Source organism: Geotrypetes seraphini, chromosome 4, assembly GCF_902459505.1.
Source record: "Geotrypetes seraphini chromosome 4, aGeoSer1.1, whole genome shotgun sequence".
Lineage (NCBI taxonomy): Eukaryota > Metazoa > Chordata > Amphibia > Gymnophiona > Dermophiidae > Geotrypetes > Geotrypetes seraphini.
In genome coordinates, this window is record NC_047087.1 from 318,587,110 (window position 1) to 318,606,970 (window position 19,861).

At 42.2% G+C, this 19,861-nt stretch overlaps 1 protein-coding gene across 3 annotated transcripts in view; it reads right to left on the reverse strand.

Moving 5' to 3' along the window:
- Positions 1 to 19,861, reverse strand: part of EIF3A (eukaryotic translation initiation factor 3 subunit A) — a 330,727-nt gene that overhangs the window by 13,477 nt on the left and 297,389 nt on the right. For all 3 annotated transcript variants that reach the window (XM_033943256.1, XM_033943255.1, XM_033943254.1), the window contains 2 exons: positions 13,171 to 13,345; positions 11,624 to 11,775 (listed from right to left, as the gene is read on the reverse strand). In XM_033943256.1, coding sequence (XP_033799147.1) covers positions 11,624 to 11,775; positions 13,171 to 13,345 — 327 coding nt within the window. The remainder of the gene's footprint in view (positions 1 to 11,623; positions 11,776 to 13,170; positions 13,346 to 19,861) is intronic.

Consider the following 19,861-nt stretch of genomic DNA (forward strand, 5'->3'; position numbering starts at 1 on the left):
CCACTGGGTCAGACCAGAGGTCCATCGCGCCCAGCGGTCCGCTCCCGCGGCGGCCCATCAGGTCCATGACCTGTGAAGTGGTTTCTGTCGAATCCTATAACCTACCTCTACTTCTATCTGTACCCCTCAATCCCCTTTTCTTTTAGGAACCTATCTAGACCCTCCTTGAACCCCTGTAGCGTGCTCTGGCCTATCACAGCCTCCGGAAGCGCGTTCCATGTATCCACTACCCTCTGAGTGAAAAAGAAGTTCCTAGCATTTGTTCTAAACCTGTCCTTTTTCAATTTCTCCGAGTGCCCCCTTGTATTTGTGGCTCCCCATAGCCTGAAGAATTTGTCCCTATCTACCTTCTCTATGCCCTTCATGATTTTGAAGGTTTCTATCATGTCTCCTCTAAGTCTCCGCTTTTCCAGGGAGAATAGCCCCAGCATTTCCAATCTGTCAGCATATGAGAAGTTTTCCATACCTTTTATCAGCTTTGTCGCTCTTCTCTGGGCTCCCTCAAGTACCGCCATGTCCTTTTTGAGGTACGGCGACCAGTACTGGACACAGTACTCCAGATGTGGGCGCACCATCGCCCGATACAGCGGCAAAATGACTTCCTTCATCCTGGTCTTGATACCCTTTTTGATGATACCCAACATTCTGTTCGCTTTCTTTGAGGCTGTCGCACACTGTGCTGATGCTTTCAATGTTGTGTCCACCATCACCCCCAGGTCTCTTTCAAGTTTGCTCACCTCCAGCAACGATCCCCCCATTTTATAGTTGAACATCCGGTACTTTTTCCCTACATGCATGACTTTGCATTTCTCAGTGTTAAAACTCATTTGCCATTTTCTTGCCCAGTCTTCCAATCTCGTTAAGTCCCTTTGCAGGTTTTCACAGTCTTCCTTGGTTCTAACCCTGCTGTAGAGTTTGGTGTTGTCCGCAAATTTAATGACCTCACAGTTCGTCCCTGTCTCCAAGTCATTAATAAATATATTGAACAGGAGCGGTCCCAGCACCGACCCCTGTGGGACTCCACTCGTGACCCATTGCCATTCTGAGTAATGGCCCTTTACTCCAACCCTTTGTTTCCTGCCTGCCAGCCAGTGTTTGATCCATCGGTGGATATCCCCTTGCACCCCGTGGTTCCACAGCTTCTTAAGCAGCCGTTCGTGGGGTACCTTATCGAAGGCTTTTTGGAAGTCAAGGTAAATGATGTCAATGGATTCCCCTTTATCCATCTGCCTGTTTATTCCCTCAAAGAAGTACAGCAAATTCGTGAGGCATGACCTTCCTCTGCAGAAGCCGTGCTGGCTTGCCTTCAGCTGCCCATTGTTTTCTATGTGGCCGCAGATGGTGTCCTTAATCAGTGCTTCCATCATCTTTCCCGGAACCGAGGTCAAACTCACCGGCCTGTAGTTTCTCGGGTCTCCCCTTGATCCTTTCTTGAAGATGGGCATGACATTTGCTATTTTCCAGTCCTCTGGGATCTCCCCTGTTTCTAAGGAAAGGTTACATATTTTGCGAAAAGTTTCTGCTATTTCGTTTCTCAGCTCTTTTAGTACCCTTAGGTAGATGCCGTCCGGACCTGGTGATTTGTCGTTCTTTAGTCTGTCTATCTGACGGAGGACTTCCTCCCGGCTTACTTCTAGTTTGACCAGTTTCCCATCCTGGTCTCCATGTAAGATCTCCTCGGGTTCTGGAATATTGGATGTGTCCTCTCTCGTGAAGACTGACGAGAAGAACTTGTTTAACCTTTCAGCTATCTCTGTTTCTTCCTTTACCACTCCCTTCCTGCCTCCATCATCCAATGGTCCCACTTCCTCCCTGGCCGGTTGTCTCCCCTTCACATACTTGAAGAATGGTTTGAAGTTTCCTGCTTTCTCTGCTAGTCTCTCCTCATATTCTCTTTTTGCTTTCTTTACCACTCGGTGACATTTCTTTTGGTGCCTTTTATGTTATTAAGGGGGTTTAGGTTATTTGATTAAAGGGTCTTTAAATATCATAATTGGATCTATTATAGGGTATATGTTAAAACAAGAAGGTATGATTTCATTAGTTTCTGGGAATGTGATTAATTGATAGTATTTCTTTTTATTGTAATAGAATATTACAGGAATGATTTGAGTACTTTTAGTTACTGTGTGATTTAGAATTCTGTAAAATTGGGGAATGAGATTATTTTATAATTTCTTCTGTTTAGGGTAATGCTCCCAATTCAAACAAGAATACTATTTAAATTATACTGTCTATTATTTAAATCCATAAATGGTCACAGCCCAGCCTACTTGAACAACTGCCTAATCCAAACTACCACAACCAGACACAGGAGAACCCAGACACCATTCACATACCCTCCAATCAGAGACATCAAACGGAAAAAACTGTCCGATGGCCTTCTAGCCACACAGGCAGCAAAACTAGACCACCAACTCTCCAATCTACTAATCGGGATCCCAGACTACAAAACTTTCAGAAAAGAAATAAAAACCCTGCTATTCAAGAAATCCATGAAGACTAGCTAACACCGTATGAAACATTTCAATCCTCTGAAGCAACCTGCTCTACTCTGTAACACCTCTGGACATGTCCAGAAATCCTCTTCTGTAATTCGCCTTGAGCCGCAAGGTAATGGCGGAATAAAAATCACTAATGTAATGTAATGATATTATAGGTATGATCTAGGTAATTTCATTTACTATAAGAATTCTAAGTATGGGGGGTTGGGAATATAATTATTATAAAGTAGATGTTTGGGTTGGGAAAGCTGGTAGGGCATTGGGGAGAACTTGGAGGCTGTTAGTCCAATGCTTGCATTCAAGTTTTCGTATTATTTTAAGGGATGGAATATGGGAGGGATAGGGAGGGTTTTGGGGGGGTTAGGGTCCCTGGATGTGTGTGTGGGGGTTATTTTAGTCATTTTGAACGATGTGAATCTGTACATATGATTGGCAAGTTGGATACATATCATTTATTAATGAATGGCTTTAAAAATGTTTTCCTTAAACATTAATGGACTTAATCATCCTATTAAGAGGAAAAAAGTACTGAATTTTTTGAAAAAACAAGAGGCAGACGTTTACTTTATACAGGAAACACACTTATCACCTATCAAAGATGCCAAGTTAGAAGGGGGGTAGGTGAAACACCGCTTTTTTGCACCTGTAGTGGGGAAAAAGGCTGGCGTGGCTATTCTGATCAATAAGAGATGTTCTGCTGGATTTGGTAATTCTCAAGCTGATCCTATGGGTAGATGGCTCCATGTTGACATGACTTCAGGAAATTATGCCCTGACACTTCTTTATATTTATGCTCCTAATTCAAATCAGGCTGAGTTCTTTAAAAAAACGCCAACAATTAATTCTGTCACTAGCTACATCTAATTTAATTGTAGCCGGAGATTTCAATGCTGTCATGGATTCATTATTGGATAACAACCTAGCAAGAAATTAAAATCGTTAGGTTTAGACAATTTTGTGTATTCATGTGGATTGAAAGATATGGCGGATTCTTCATTTTAATGCTCGCAAATTTTCCTTTTGCTCCCATGTTCCTAAATCATTTTCAAGAATTGATTATATTTTTGTTTCAGATCATTTAACTCAACAGGTTACAAAAGCAAGCATAGACGGATCATGCTGGAATTTGGATAGAATTTTAGTTTACTGGGAAAGATCCTAACAGACCTGTTTGGAGATTTAATAATACATTGCTTGCAGATTCAAACTTTCTCAAGGAAATTCAAATAAAAATGAATATTTTCAACTCAACACCTCAGAGGAAATCTCTTTGGAAACTAAATGGGATGCTTTCAAAGCCATAATGAGAGGGCAAATAATTTCGTATTCGGCACATATTAGGAGAATGCTAAAATTTGAATTTTCCAATTTGGAGCAAATTATTTCATCTTTGGAGTCACAATTGGCCTCGAATGGGAACACAACACTTTGCAGGCCCTTTTGAAAGCTAAATATAAATATAATGAGATTTCCTCACAACTGGCTAGGAAAGAGTTGTTTTCTCAGCAGGCTCTGTATTATGGAAACTCAAATAAAGCAGGAAGATTATTGGCTAACTATCTCAAAGCCAAAAAAAAAAAGAAAAGTAAAGATTGTGGCCATTAAAGATGAGAAAGGTAACATTCATACTCAAATTGGAAATATTTTAAAACAATTTTTGGATTATTACAAAGATTTATATTCTTCTAAGCTTTATTCAAATAAAGAAATTGATTTTTCACAACTGCAAAAATCATTCGGTATTGCAAAGTCTCAAGCATATAAGTGGTTGCAGTTGAATCAGGCCATTCAGAAGAGGTTCCCTGATTGGCAAAATCTAAATAAACAGTATAGCTTGCCGGGCCTATGATTCCTGACAGATTTGCTAGGGCATCAGGCCGCCAAGGGATATAAATTAATATCGGATTATCTGAATAAAAACCCAAAAACTAGCCTAAAAGACATTTGGAGCATTGAGATAAAGCAGCAAATTTCTGCTACTCAATGGCCACGGATTTGGACTTGGAGGATGAGATGTACAGCGTCAGCATCTATGAGATAAACTTGGTTTTTTTCTGTTGCGTTGAGTTTTTTGGACCCCAGTTCATTTATAAAAGTTAGATAGCTCATAATCTAATAGATGTTGACATTGTCATCTCGAAATAGGGACACTGGATCATCTGTTGTTCTATTGTCTCTTGATACTCAACTTTTGGAAATTAATATGGGGACAAATCAACTCGATTTTGGAATCTTCAATACCGTTGTCTTATGAGATGGTTTTTGTGGTACATTGTTGTCACCTAAACCTTCTCTGGACAAATATAAAAGCAGATTATTTGTCATCATGACTGGGATAGCCATGCAAATGGTTACTAAAAACTGGAAATATTGGGATCGGCTTAATTTCTCCTTCTGGTGGGATTCTTTATGTTTATGCTACAAATATGAGAAAATGAATTCAGAAATTTTGGGTAATAAGTTATTTAAATTAACTTGGAGTCCATTGACAAATTTTGTTACAGTTGATTAGCTGGATTATTCTCCTGTTTTCTTATTTGAGTTACACATCCAGAGAGGGTGGGTGGGTGGAGGGATATTATATTTTGATGTCATCATTGATCAATACAGAAAAGACAAAAATCTTTTTAGCCAGTCCCAATGATAAAATAACAGAAACATCGCTTTGTCTTAATGGACAGGTCTATCCAATAACCAATTCCATAAAAATTCTGGGTATCAACTGACTTGGATCAATCATACAAACTTGGTGGTACAAAAATGTTTGTACATATTGTGGAAATTACGGACCATTAAAAAATATTTTGATCCAGTGTCTTTTAGATTACTGGTACAATCATTGCTCCTACCCATTCTGGATTATTGTAACATCATTTATCTGGGATCTTCTCAAAACATAAGAACATAAGAAGTTGCCTCCGCTGAGGCAGACCAGAGGTCCATCTCGCCCAGCGGTCCACTCCCGCGGCGGCCCATCAGGCCTATTACCTGAGCAGTGGTCCCTGATTAATTTTATAACTTGCCTCTACTCCTATCCCTATAACCTACCTCTACTCCTATCCCTATAACCTACCTCTACTCCTATCTGTACCCCTCAATCCCTTTGTCCTCCAGGTACCTATTCAAATCTTCTTTGAAGCCCTGTAGCGTGCTCCTGCCTATCACAGCCTCCGGAAGCGCGTTCCATGTATCCACCACCCTCTGGGTGAAAAAGAACTTCCTGGCGTTTGTTCTAAACCTTTCCCCTTTCAATTTCTCCGAGTGCCCCTTTGTACTTGTGGTTCCCCATAATTTGAAAAATCTGTCCCTGTCTACTTTTTCTATGCCCTTCATGATCTTGAAGGTTTCTATCATGTCTCCTCTAAGTCTCCGCTTCTCCAGGGAGAACAGCCCCAACTTTTTCAGTCTGTCAGTATATGAGAGATTTTCCATACCCTTTATTAGCTTAGTTGCTCTTCTCTGGACTCCCTCAAGTACTGCCATGTCCTTCTTGAGGTAAGGCGACCAGTACTGGACACAGTACTCCAGATGCGGGCGCACCATTGCACGATACAGTGGCAGGATGACTTCCTGCGTCCTGGTCGTGATACCCTTCTTAATGATACCCAACATTTTGTTTGCTTTCCTTGAGGCTGTGGTCAAGCTCACCGGCCTGTAGTTTCCTGGGTCTCCCCTTGAGCCCTTCTTGAAGATGGGCGTGACATTTGCTATTTTCCAGTCCTCCGGAATCTCTCCAGTTTTTAAGGATAGGTTGCATATTTGTCAAAGTGGCTCAGCTATTTCGTTCCTTAGTTCCTTGAGTACCCTTGGGTGAATGCCGTCCGGACCTGGCGATTTGTCGCTCTTTAGCCTGTCTATCTGCCTGAGGACATCCACCTGGCTCACCTCTAGTAGGACCAAATTATCATCCTGATCTCCTTTTACGATCTCTTCGGGTTCCGGAATGTTGGTTGTGTCCTCCCTCGTGAAAACTGACGTGAAGAACTCGTTTAACCTGTCAGCTATCTCCTTTTCCTCTTTTACCACTCCCTTTCTGTCTCCGTCATCCAAGGGTCCCACTTCCTCCCTTGCTGGTTACTTCCCCTTAACGGACCTGAAGAATGATTTGAAGTTTGTTGCTTCCCCCGCCAGTCTCTCTTCATATTCTCTTTTTGCTTTCCTAACCACTCGGTGACACTCCCTTTGGTGTTTTTTATGCTCCTTTTGGTTGTCTTTTGTTTGGTCCTTTTTCCATTTTTTGCAATGCTTTCTTGTCACTTATCGCCTTTTTCACTGCATTTGTTATCCACACTGGGTTTTTTGTTCTATTTTTTTTGCACTCTTTCCTGAACTTGGGGACGCACAGATTCTGTGCTTCGAGCACCGTGTCCTTGAGTAGGGTCCAGGCTTTTTCTACGGACTCCATCTTCCTTGTGTTGCCGTTGAGTTTCTTTCCCACCATTTTCCTCATGGCATCATAATTCCCTTTTTTGAAGTTGAGTGCTGTCGTCGTAGTTCTTTTCACCTTTGATGATCCAATTTCTAACCTGCACTGGATCGTGTTGTGATCGCTGTTTCCTAGTGGGGTTAGTACCGCCACCTCCTTTGCGGGTCCCCCTAGTCCGTTGAAGATTAGGTCAAGAGTGGCATCTCCCCGTGTTGGTCCAACCAGTTGTTCCATGAAGCAGTCCCTCGTGACCTCCAGGAATTTGGTCTCCCTCGTGCAGTTTGAGTGCCCGATACTCCAGTCTATTCCCGGGTAGTTGAAGTCCCCCATCACCACTACACTTCCGCTTTTGCATACCTGCCTCAGTTCAGTCTCCAGATCCTGGTCGATTTCTTCCGTCTGTCCAGGTGGGCAATAGTACAGACCCAATTTAATGTCTGTTCCAGTTCCTCCTGGTAGCTTAACTGAGAATAATTCAGAATACTGTGGTTCGATTGATATTTGGTCTGAAGAAGAACGACCACATTAGTCCATATTATCGATTATTGCATTGGCTAGCGTTGGAAGCAAGAATACTATTTAAGTTTTCTTGTATTTGTTTTAAGCTGATTTCAGGAGTCTCAAATTTATTTGTTCCCTCACTTTGAATTTTATAGACCATCAAGGATTACAAGAAGTTTCAGTTTTTACCTATCCTAAGCCAAATGCTGTCAGATATAAGACCTTTTTCTAAAGGACCTTAACGTTTCAGGCAGGCAAACTTCAATGTTGGCTCGGTGAATGTCTTCATCAAGCCATGTTGTACTGTTATTTTCGAAAACTAGTAAAGTCTACTTTGTTTGACAAATTTATCACTTAATTAGGTTTTTAAGATTGTAATTACTTTAACCATTAATTCTGGTTTTATCCTATGATATGTATGTACTTCGCTGATTGTTCAGTTTCTTATGGTGTAAACCGCCTAGAACTCTTGGGTAATGGCGGTATAAAAGAATAAATTTGTTATTATTATTATTAATAAGTTTATTATGATATTCATTGAAATAATGCATTTTGTTTTTGTTCTTATTTTGGGGTGGGGGAAATGTTTTCGAAGTATTTTTATGATTGATTAAAATGCAATTTTGAAGTTAATATATGTATATGTACATTTTAATGCATTGTTTTTAAATGAAAAATTAATAAAGTTTTAAAAAAAGAAAAAAAACCCAAAAACTTTTAAATGGTCGATTTTGGAGCTTGTCAGCTCCACTTTAGTCAGTTACTGGACACAGAAAGCCTGCATCATCTGCTCCTGCCTTTTTAATGGCCTGTTTAGAATTCATTGCCACACTGCTGGAAATTCATTCCTCAAGCTGATCTTCGGGCTGCTAGTCAAACTCCCCTGTCTGACTATGCCTCCACCCCTGCGGACCACCAGAGGCGCAAAAACGCAGCCAGCACGTTGCGGAAGACCGCTGAACCCCCTAAGCATACTATACAGTTTGCGCTCAACCCCTCGCTTAACAGGGAGTGTGTCTAGGTCAGGGACAGCTCTGAACTCCAAGGAAGACTAAGCAGACTGGCTAACAGGTACCCCGAAGGGATTGATGCCTGTCAGCTACAGACCGAAGTCTGTAAATTCTCAAGCAGGCAGAGCTTTAAATCCATTTCAAACGTGAAAATACTCGCAAAAGGGACGAACTTACGTCGAAGTAAAATAATAAAATGGGGAGAGCAGAATCTACACAGCTGCAGCCATGCATGCAGAAGAAAAGACTGCTAGAGGGTGCTGAACCAGCCTGTGAAGTACACTAGAGGCAGAATGAAAAACCTGAAATGGATTTCTTCTGTAGACCATGCAAGTAGTGGGAAATAACCCTATGGTCTAGAACAGTGGTTCCCAACCCTGTCCTGGAGGAACACCAGGCCAATTGGGTTTTCAGGCTAGCCCTAATGAATATGCATGAAGAAAATTTGCATGCCTATCACTTCCATCATATGCAAATCTCTCTCATGCATATTCATTAGGGCTAGCCTGAAAACCCGATTGGCCTGGTGTTCCTCCAGGACAGGGTTGGGAATCACTGGTCTAGAATGCCTCACCTATTGCACTGGAAATACTTTTAAATAAATAACTGAATTGTTTCTAAATTATTATTTTTTTTTAATATATTTAATTATTCATTACAACAACAAATATTCACAAATATCCACCAAATTCTGTATATAAAATACAACTTAACATATAAAGGAAATAAGTCAACCATGATATAGTCCACATTATAATGGTCACGCAGTGTTCCCTCTAAGCGGGCGGGTGTTGTGAGCAAACTTTTTTCACTGTGAGCTAAAAATATCGGGCGCCAGCAAGTTATGAGCCAAATAAATATGTTGCTTTCTACCACAGAACTTCCTTACGTTTGTATGGAATCTATCCCCTTTCAACTTTAGAGAGTGCCCTCTCGTTCTCCCTGCCTTAGCTACTAAGTCTATTCCCTTCAGTACCTTGAATGTTTCTATCATGTCCCCTCTCAATCTCCTCTGCTCAAGGGAGAAGAGGCCCAGTTTCTCTAATCTTTCGCTGTACGGCAACTCCTCCAGCCCCTTAACCATTTTAGTTGCTCTTCTCTGGATCCTTTCGAGTAGTACCGTGTCCTTCTTAAAGTACCAGTGCTGGACGCAGTACTCCAGGTGAGGGCGTACCATGGCCCGGTACAGCAGCATGATAACCTTCTCTGTCTCTTCAGTCCAGCATCTGCCCCTTCCATTCACTGTCTGTCTTTCCCTGCCATCTCTCCTCCTGCCCCCCCCCCACCCCCCAATTTGGTCTAGCATCCATCATCTTCCTTCTGTTCCCCTCATGGTCTGGCATCTCTATCCTTCCCTCCCCCCTGTGATTTTTAGCATATCTCTCTTCTCATTTCCTCCACTCAGATCTGATCATTCTCTGCTCTCTCTTCCCTTTTCTTCTCTGGTCTTCCTTCTCTATTTTCTGCCTCCATCTAAATTAAATTCTTTCTTACTATTTAGTCCCGTTTCCCTCTTTTCACTGTGTCTACACACAGCTTGTCACCCCTTTCCCTCACCCCTCCATTATCTTACTATTTTCTTCCCCCTTTATTTATCTCCTCCTTCCATCCAGTATGTGTTCTTTCCCCACTTCCATTCAGCATCTGCTCTCCCTTCTCAACTGACATCCATCTGCCTTCTGCTCTCTCTCCCTTCTTCTCACTTCCATCATCTGTCCCCTTCTCTCTCTCTCTCATCTCCTCCATTCCATCATCTGCCCCTTCTCTCTCTCTCTCTCTCTCCCCCCCCCCAACTTCCATCATCTGCCCCCCTTCCCCTCACCTTTGTGGGTCACTTTCTTTCCCCTGAGGGTGGCTCATGTCACAGGGGAAGCTTTGGCCGAGCAGAACCGCTTGATTGACAGTGGAACTTACTTGATTGATGTCGATGCTGGGGCCCGTTGCCGTTTGAAGGAAAAAAAAAAAGGTGTAAAAAAGGAACCTGTAAAGGCGAGAGGAAGGGAAACCTCCAGGACAGCTGCTTTTTGCCCTCCTTCAGCGGCCCAAGAGTTCAGACCAGCAGCGGCAGCTCTGTATGCTTTTAACTTCGGCACAGAGCTGCCCCTAATCAATAGTTTAGCGCGGTTTCATGAGGCAGCCTCGGGGCCTTTGATAGCCGGCCCGCTTCGATGATGCGATGTGGGCCGGCCTAGCAAAGGCCCCGAGGCTGCCTTATGAAACCGCGCTAAACTATTGATTAGGGGCAGCTCTGTGCCGAAGTTAAAAGCATACACAGCTGCCGCTGCTGGTCTGGAGGTGCGGAGACAAGGCAGGAGGCAAACGCGGTGGAAGGCAGGAGTCCCGGCGAAGGCAGGAGTCCCGGCACAGCGACTGCAACAGGAAGTTGCAAGTCAGCTGACGCCGGCCTTTCGTTGCGGCGGGGACCGAATCCTTCGCGGACCGGCAAGATTTTGTTTGCGGACCGGCGGTTGAAGAACTGTGCTCTACACTGTGTGCGCTGTGACGAGAAACTTGTGCGCTGCGAGGTAATATTTTGTGCGTCAGCGCACCCCAGCGCAGCTTAGCGGGAACGCTGGTCACCAGTATTAAATAGGAAATGAAATCTATCTATCATTTAACATCGCAGGCAGTAATTGGCTAATCTATATAATACACCTCCCTCCAATATATATATATATATATATATATAGTTATTAATAATAGAAATTAAGCTTTCAAGAGGAGTTTTCCTTTAATAAAGTCTTCTAACTGGACTGATTCAAAAAAAGTATACTTGTCACTTCCATACGAGACTAAGCACTTACACGGAAATTTGAGAAAGAATATAGCTCCAGCTGCCACCACCTTAGGTTTTAGCTGGAGGAATTGTTTCCTTTTAAACTGAGTATATCTAGAGACATCCGGGAAAATTGTCACACGTATTGTTTCTAAATTCGTATTACTATATTGTGAATGTTTGTAAATGAGGTAAGTGAAACTTGTCAGAGGATCTATGATCAGATGGGTACATCAGTGGTAACGTAACATAGTTAACTGCTTAGAATGAGACTGGGCAAGAAGTTTCTTGCATTCCTTCTTGTCAGAAGCAGGAACCTCTGTTCAGTCTTTACATTAGAAAAGCATACAGGACCACTGGGACAAATATCTTACACTACCACCAAAACTCCATGACAACATCTTACTTTCTTCCCGTTCATTTCTTGGGGGAGGCCCTCTTTTCTCACGGTCTCTTAGGTCCCGCCGATCGTCCCCGTCTCTATCATCGCGACGCTGTGACTCTCTCCAGACGGATGTCTCTTCTGTAGGGCCTCCACGCCTCCAGCCCCCTTCATCCCTAGCAAGATGACACACATACCTCAGGTAAACAGGTCAGAGTCCACAGATTACAGGTGCCAGATGGGGCTGTGCTTAAGGCACAGCACCCCAGTGTGCTGATAATAGGATTTGTCCATAACGGAGGTAATGTATGCAAATTTATCTCATGCATTTTTATTGTGATATCTAAGGACTGGGTTGAGAACACCTGGTCTCCCTTTGAATATACAAAAAACAAATAAATAATACAATATGATATGCATTTGATTAATTTGCCATTCCTTTTATCAGGACATAATGAGAAAATGAAAAGTCTAGAATGTAAGTGACCCATAAAAGCATTCCAGAAACACCTGTGGGGGCCCAACTTCAGCAGTCAGTCAGGCATCAATGAGTTTGTGATCATGATATTAAAAGGGAACATTAAAACAATCCAGAACATAAGCCCTTGAAATGGCCATTTTCATTGCTGAGAGAGCACAGGCAGGAGCAAATGAGAATCACTCCTGTGCCAATACCCCGCTAAACCATAATGCCACTGGGTCTGGGAGGGGGGTCTTGCATCTTCGGTAGGGGGGGGAAGAGGCAGGGGTGTGCTGATAGTGGGAAAACTGCCAGTTCAAGGGGAGGAGGGGCACGCTGACAGCCAGACACTGCTGGTATGGCGGGGTTGGAGGAACACCATCGTGAGGGAGGGTAGGTAGGAAGGAATGCCTGGCACCAGAGAGGATGAAGGGGAAGAATGGTAAAATATAAACCCTTGTGTTATATTCAAGTTATCATTTTTCCCCTAAAAGGGGACTAGAAATGGCACTCTGTTTATACTCAGATGGGTTTATATTGAAATATATATGGTGCCTCCTGTGGAGTCATGGCAATTTGCTTATAAGAGCTTCCTTCTATATTTGGGGCAATGTTTGAACCCATGGCTTGTCGGCCATTTTAATAGAGAACCTTGCTAAATTAAATTCAATATTGATAAACTTAAAAGGTAGCTGAAAAGAAAAAGGTGACTATTTTGTTAAGAAAAGCAGTCACTTCAGCAGACAAGGGCTTATCTGGCAAATGTTTGTGACCCAGACTGGACTCTTGGTAGGATGCTGGGCTCAATGGACCTTGGTCTGACCTCGTGACTTTCCTTATGTTGCTAGTAACTACATGCATATAGTTTTAGAGATCCAATAATGGAGTACTTCAGTGTTCTAAGATTCATCAGGAACACTAAGAAAACTAATAAAGGTTTAGCACATCACTCAAGATCACTAAATAAGTGGCCAGGAAGGGCTTAATAAATTTCACTACTCAAACTATATACATAAAGTGAGAAATCATCATGCCATGTTCATCTGTACAATGTGGCCACCACTACAAGCCATAGCATTACAGGACACAAAACTAGTAGCAGCCAACAAACCTCAAGGGACGCCTGTCTTGGAGGCTATCATGATCAAGGTCTTGGTCACTATCCTCATGATCTTGATCCCGTTCCTGTTCCTTGCTCCGTTCCCAGTCATGATCTTCTGAAACTCTGGACTCATGAGGAGGTCCCCAGCTGTCTTCTCGAGCTTTTTCTCTCTCTCGCCAGCCACCTTCATTATTGAAACATTAAAACTCATTTTATACCACAATTAGAATTATGCTTATTTTAAAACAGTTACATCATACTCAAGGAAAACTAGATCATTTAGGAGACTTACATGGGAATTGAGCTAGAATTGCAACTTCAGAACTGAAATAATAGCTCATCATATCTAGGAACACATGGATTAGGGGACTAGATGGATCAAAGAATGGATACAGGGATATAGAACCTGTGATCTCTGGGATTCAGCAGTTCAGGAGGTGAACGCAGAGGTACCCGTACCAAGGTAATTTACACACAGCAACCTTGTCAAAATGAAAAAGTGGTCTTGCTCTGATTTTACAACTAGACTTCAGCAGCGCTTTCGATCTGGTTGATCACAAAATAATGCTACACTGCCTAGACAGAATGAGTAAGAAACTGGCTACAGGGTTTCCTAACAAAGAGATCTTACCGGGTGATTAGTGGAGGGATGTACTCAAACACCTGGAAAAACCCCTCGGGAGTACCACAAGGTTTCACCACTGTCACCTACTCTATTCAACATCTACATATCATCCCTAGGACATTTCCTAAAAAAGCTAAACCTAATCCATTGCATATATGCAGATGGCGTCTCTATTTTAATCCCAGTAAACAGCATAACAAACGAGACCTCAGAATACATTTCTCATATTATGACTGAAATAGAACACTGGACAATAAACTTCAAGCTGAAACTAAACACAGAAAAAACAAAAGTCTTCCTTGCAAGCCCAACAGACAAAATTACCAATACAACATTTCATATAAAAGATCATGCATACCCAATTACTAAAACAATAAAAATACTGGGAGTCACACTAGACACACACTTGACAATGGTGGAACACACGAACATAGTAGTAAAAAAATGTTTCCTGACACTGTGGAAATTAAGGTCCATCAAAAAATATTTCGACCCTTTATCATTTAGACTACTAGTGCAATCACTGGTGCTTTCAACACTGGACTACTGCAATATTGTTTATATGGGTATACCCAAAAAAACTGTAAGGAAACTTAGGATTGTCCAAAACACAGCGGTCCGCTTGATATTTGGATTAAAAAAGAGCGACCATGTTAGCCCCTACTACAAACTACTTCACTGGCTGCCAATGGAGGCACGAATAATATTCAAGTTCTCTTGCATATGTTTCAAGCTGGTTTGGGGACTAGCTCCTACCCACCTGCTACCTCACTTCACTCTATACAGCCCTACGAGACAAACCAGAAACAGCAACCTATTTGCATACCCAAGCATTACCGGCTGCAAATACAAAACCTTCCTGGATAGAACTTTCATGTACCAAGCAAACAAACAACAATACTGGTTAGACAACTACATTAATGGAGCAAGACTGACATATAATGCCTTTAGAAAAGCCATAAAAACTGCCATATTCAACAAAATCATCACCTAAAAAAAGTATCTACACCTAACACTACATATGTCCACTCCTGCTTTTAAGTCTGAAATGTCTAACATTATATTTTGCCGCCTTTTTAAGATTCCGTTTGCTGTATTTCACTGCCTTTTGTAAGAGTCTTTATGCTGTATCCCGGACCTTTTGTAAGATTCTATATGCTTTTTGTAAGTTTCTATATACTGTATCCCGGACTTCAACATATTGTAACTTGCTGACTGTCCAGCTCTCTTTAGTGTGAACCGCCTAGAAGTCTCACGACTATGGCGGTATAGAAGAATAAAGTTATTATTATTACTACTATGCCAAGTGTAGTATGGTATTGTACTGCAAGCAACGGGCAATGTAAAACATTATGGAGTTGGAATCTCTTTTCCTTCTGTAAGTTACCGTAAGAAAACAGCTCTGCAGTAATTGAGACTGACTGCAATTCATAGTCTGAAACAGAAGAGCGAGAAAGTAGCCTAGTGGTCAAAGCAATGTGCTGAGAACCAGAGATCCATGGGTTCAAATCCTATTCCATCCAGTGGCATCCCCTGTGATTTTTATTTATTCAATTTTCTATACCGTTCTACCAGGGAAGCTCAGAACGGTTTACATGAATTTATTCAGGTACCCAAGCAGTTTTCCCTCTCTGTCCTGGTGGGCTCACAATCTATCTATCGTACCTGGGGCAAAGGGGGGATTAAGTGACTTGCCCAGGGTCACAAGGAGCAGCGTGGGTTTGAACCCACAACCTCAGGGTGCTGAGGCTTTAGCTCTAACCCCTGCGCCACACTCTCCCCCATATCTTAGGCAAATTACTTCACCCTCTAAAAAAATGTATGCACCTTGTACTGGGAAATAAATAGAGTACAGTATTTGAATTGCAACTCATCTTGGAAAATGCAATCAGGTCTAAAAGCAAAAATCAAGAACCTAGGCAAGTACAGGATTGCTCTAAACCTGGGGAGGGGAATAGCACTGCTTGTTATGTTCAAGAACCTGCAACTGATCTGTCTTTTCATACACAAAAAGGGATGTATTTAAGGTATGCATAGAAAATGTTTTCAGATCATATTTGGATTTTTGTGGACTATTTTCAGTTCACTTATGAAATTAACATGCAAAGGATTCAGAGATTTTATGGGTACAAAGTTGATTTAGTGCATTTTTTACATGTATAACATTTTTTGTATTAAATGGAAACTGAATGCACATATCTAATCCCACATGTCTATGAAGGCCTGGTACCTGAGATAAGGAAAAATTGTATTAATTTTCTTGTTTAGTCTCACCAGACCAATTTGGAACCTGTGAACTAAATAGGCCTGTTGATCAGCAAATTAAGCAAATTGGGTTGGTATTAAACAAGAGGAAAAGACCTCAGAAGCCTCTCAGAAGGGCTCTTATCATTAATTCAGATAAGTGCATTACATTTTTGTTTATATCACCGGTTAAAAAGTGAGATGTGTTGAATACACGACTAAAAAGTTTTTTGCTAATCGGTTATAAGAGGAGTGTGAGACCAATGATAGAGAACCTGTCCTGCTGAGTAACCATTGTAGAATTAAATATTCTTGATGGTGCAGGCTTCTGAGGTCTTTTCCTCTTGTTTAATACCAACCCAATTGCGTGTAGAACCTGTATCTTTTTGCTTTGTTGTCTACATTTAAGAGGTTCTTATCCATTTCAGTTCCACAGTAGATCAGCAAATTAAGACAGAAAGAGAAAAAAAAAAACCTTCTGCACACTTAACATAAGAATTGCCATACTGACACAGACCGAAGGTCCATCAAGTCCAGTATCCTGTTTCCAACAGTGGCCAACCCAGTTCCCAAGTACCTAGCTAGATCCCAAGTAGTAAAACAGATTTTAGGCTGCTTATCCTAGGAATAAAGCAGTGGATTTCCCAAAGCCATCTCAATAATGGCCCATAGATTTCTCTTTTAGGAAATTATCCAAGCCTTTTTTAAACCCTGCTAAGTTAACCGATTTCACAACATCCTCTGGCAACAAATTCCAGAGTTTAATTACATGTTGTATAAAGAAATATTTTCTCTAGTTTGTTTTAAATCTATTACTTAGTAGCTTCATCGCATGTCCCCTAGTCCTAGTATTTTTGGGAAAGAGTTCCAAGTGATTCACTTCTACCCTTTCCACTCCACTCAGTATCTTATAGACCTCTATCATTTCACCCCTGAGCCATCTGTTCTCCAAGCTATTTATCATTTTTCTTGCCCTTTGCTACTCCATAAAGCTATATCTTTTTTTTTAGATATGGTGACCAGAACTGCACACAGTATTCGAGGTGCAGCCATACCATAGAGTGATACAAGGTCATTATAACATTTTCATCTTTGTTTTCCATTCCTTTCCTGATAATTCCTAACATTCTATTTGCTTTCTTAGCAGCCACTGCACACTGAGCTGAGGGTTTCAACGTATCCTTAACAATGTCCGCATCGGGGCTCCGTGGATGACGTCACCCACATGTTGAGAATAGCTGCCTGCTGTCCCTGGATAACACCTGTGACGGTAAGTAACTGCTTTATTCTAGGACAAGCAGGCAGCCTATTCTCAACATGTGGGTGACCTCCAAGCTAACCAGAATGGGATGGTGGGAGTGTTGGCAATTCAGGAGAATAAATTCTGTAATACTTCCTGGCCGAAATGGCCATCCCGTCTGGAAAAACCATCCAGACGATAATGAGAGGTGAAAGTATAAACCGAGGACCAAGTGGCAGCTCTGCAGATTTCCTCAATAGTAGATCTAAGGAAAGCTACTGATGCCACCATGGCTCTGACTTTATGGGCTGTGACTCGACTCTGTAGATGTAGTCCAGCCTGAGCACAACAGAAAGAGATGAAAGCCGCTAACCAGTTGTAGATGTTGCACTTGGAAATTGGATGCCCCAACTTGTTTGGATTGAAGGAGACAAAAAGTTGAGGAGCATATCTATGTGGTTGAGTGCGTTGCAAGTAGAAAGCCAAAGCACGCTTCCAGTCCAGTATGAAGAGCTGTTTCTCCAGGATGAGAATGAGGCTTTGGAAAAAACATTGAACATAAAAACATAACAATTGCCGCTGCTGGGTCAGACCAGTGGACCATCATGCCCAGCAGTCCGCTCATGCAGCGGCCCTCTGGTCAAAGACCAGCATCCTAACTGAGACTAGCTTTACCAGAGTACGACTTTGTTCAGCAGGAACTTGGCTAACAATTGATTGGTTGAGATGAAATTCTGAAACCACATTAGGTAAGAATTTAGGATGAGTACGAAGGACCACCTTGTCATGATGGAACACTGTGAAAGTTGGGTCTGCTACTAAAGCTTGTAGCTCACTGACCCTGTGAGCAGATGTAAGAGCAATGAGAAAAACCACTTTCCAAGTGAGATATGTGAGATGAGCCAAAGCCATTGGTTCAAAAGGAGGCTTCAACAATTGAGCAAGAACAACATTAAGATCACAAACCACTGGAGGAGGTTTGAGAGGTGGTTTGATATTGAAAAGACCTTTCATAAATCTGGAAACCACAGGATGAGCAGAAAGGGGTTTCCCTTCGATAGGCTGATGAAAAGCAGCAATTGCACTGAGGTGGACTCGAATTGATGTGGATTTGAGGTCTGATTGAGATAAATGGAACAGGTAATCCAAACTGAAGACAAGGAGGTAGAGTCAGGCTCCTTGTGATGAATGGTGCACCAAGCAGAAAATCTAGTCCATTTCTGATTGTAGCATTGTCTAGTGGTAGGCTTTCTGGAAGCCTCTAAAATGTCCTTTACAGATTGAGAAAACTGTAAAGTGGCAGTTAGGTTGAGAGATACCAAGCTGTCAGGTGTAGAGACTTCAGGTTGGGATGAAGTAGGAGGAGTTCCCCACTGAGAAAAAATATGATGAAGAGGCGAGGAATTGAGTGTCCATTCGTGAGGTTGCAGAAAACAACTCAATTTATCCGCCAGACAGTTTTTCTCTCCTTGAATGTAGACTGCTTTCAGGAAGGTGTTGTGATAGATTGCCCACACCTCACCACACAGTCCCACACCTTTTGAACTTTCTGACAAAGAGGGAGAGATCCTGTTCCTCCCTGCTTGTTGACGTAGTACATGGCGACTTAATTGTCTGTCTGAACGAGGACTACCTGGTTGTGAAGAAGATGCTGAAAAGCTTTGAGAGCACTGAAGATCGCTCTGAGTTCTAACAGATTGTTATGACATTGATAATCCGTGCTGGACCATTGGCCTTGAGTATGGAGACCGTTGAGATGAGCCCCCCAAGCGTAGGTCGAGGAATCTGTCCGAAGACCTTCTGATGAGGTGGTGTCTGAAACAGAAAACCTCTGGAGAGAATGGAAGAGAGCATCCACCAGTGGAGAGACTGTCTCAATGAAGGAGTTACTGTAATATGTTGAGAGTGGATCGCAAGCCTGTGCCCACTGAGATACCAGGGTCCACTGGGGAATTCTGAGGTGAAGTCTGGCAAAAGGAGTCACGTGAACTGTAGAAGCCATGTGATCTAGGAGAACAATCATGTGTCTTGCTGAAATTGTAGCCAAGGAAGGCACTTCGTGGCAGAGATGAATGAGGGCATCCTGACGTTGTTGAGGAAGAAATGCTCTGAGTCGGACAGTGTCCAGGACAGCTCCGATGAACTGTAAAGTCTAAGAGGGCTGCAGCTGGGATTTGGGAAAGTTGATTTCGAACCCCAAACTTTGTAGGAACCACGTAGTCCGTAGGGTCGTTACAATAACCCCTTGAGATGTTGAATCCTTGATGAGCCAGTCGTCCAGGTACGGGAACACCTGGAGCCCATGGTTTCTCAGAGCTGCTACTACTACAACTAGGCACTTGGTGAACACTCTTGGAAATGAAGCCAGGTCAAAAGGTAGCACTCTATACTGAAAATGCAGATTTCCCACCCAAAATCTGAGAAACTGTTAAGAGGCTGGATGAATGAGAATGTGAGTGTAAGCCTCTTTGAGATCTAGAGAACATAATCAATCGTTCTGATCTAGAAGAGGGTATAATGATGCCAGAGACAGCATCCAAAATTTCTCTGACAAATTTGTTGAGGGCTCTGAGATCCAAAATGGGTCACAG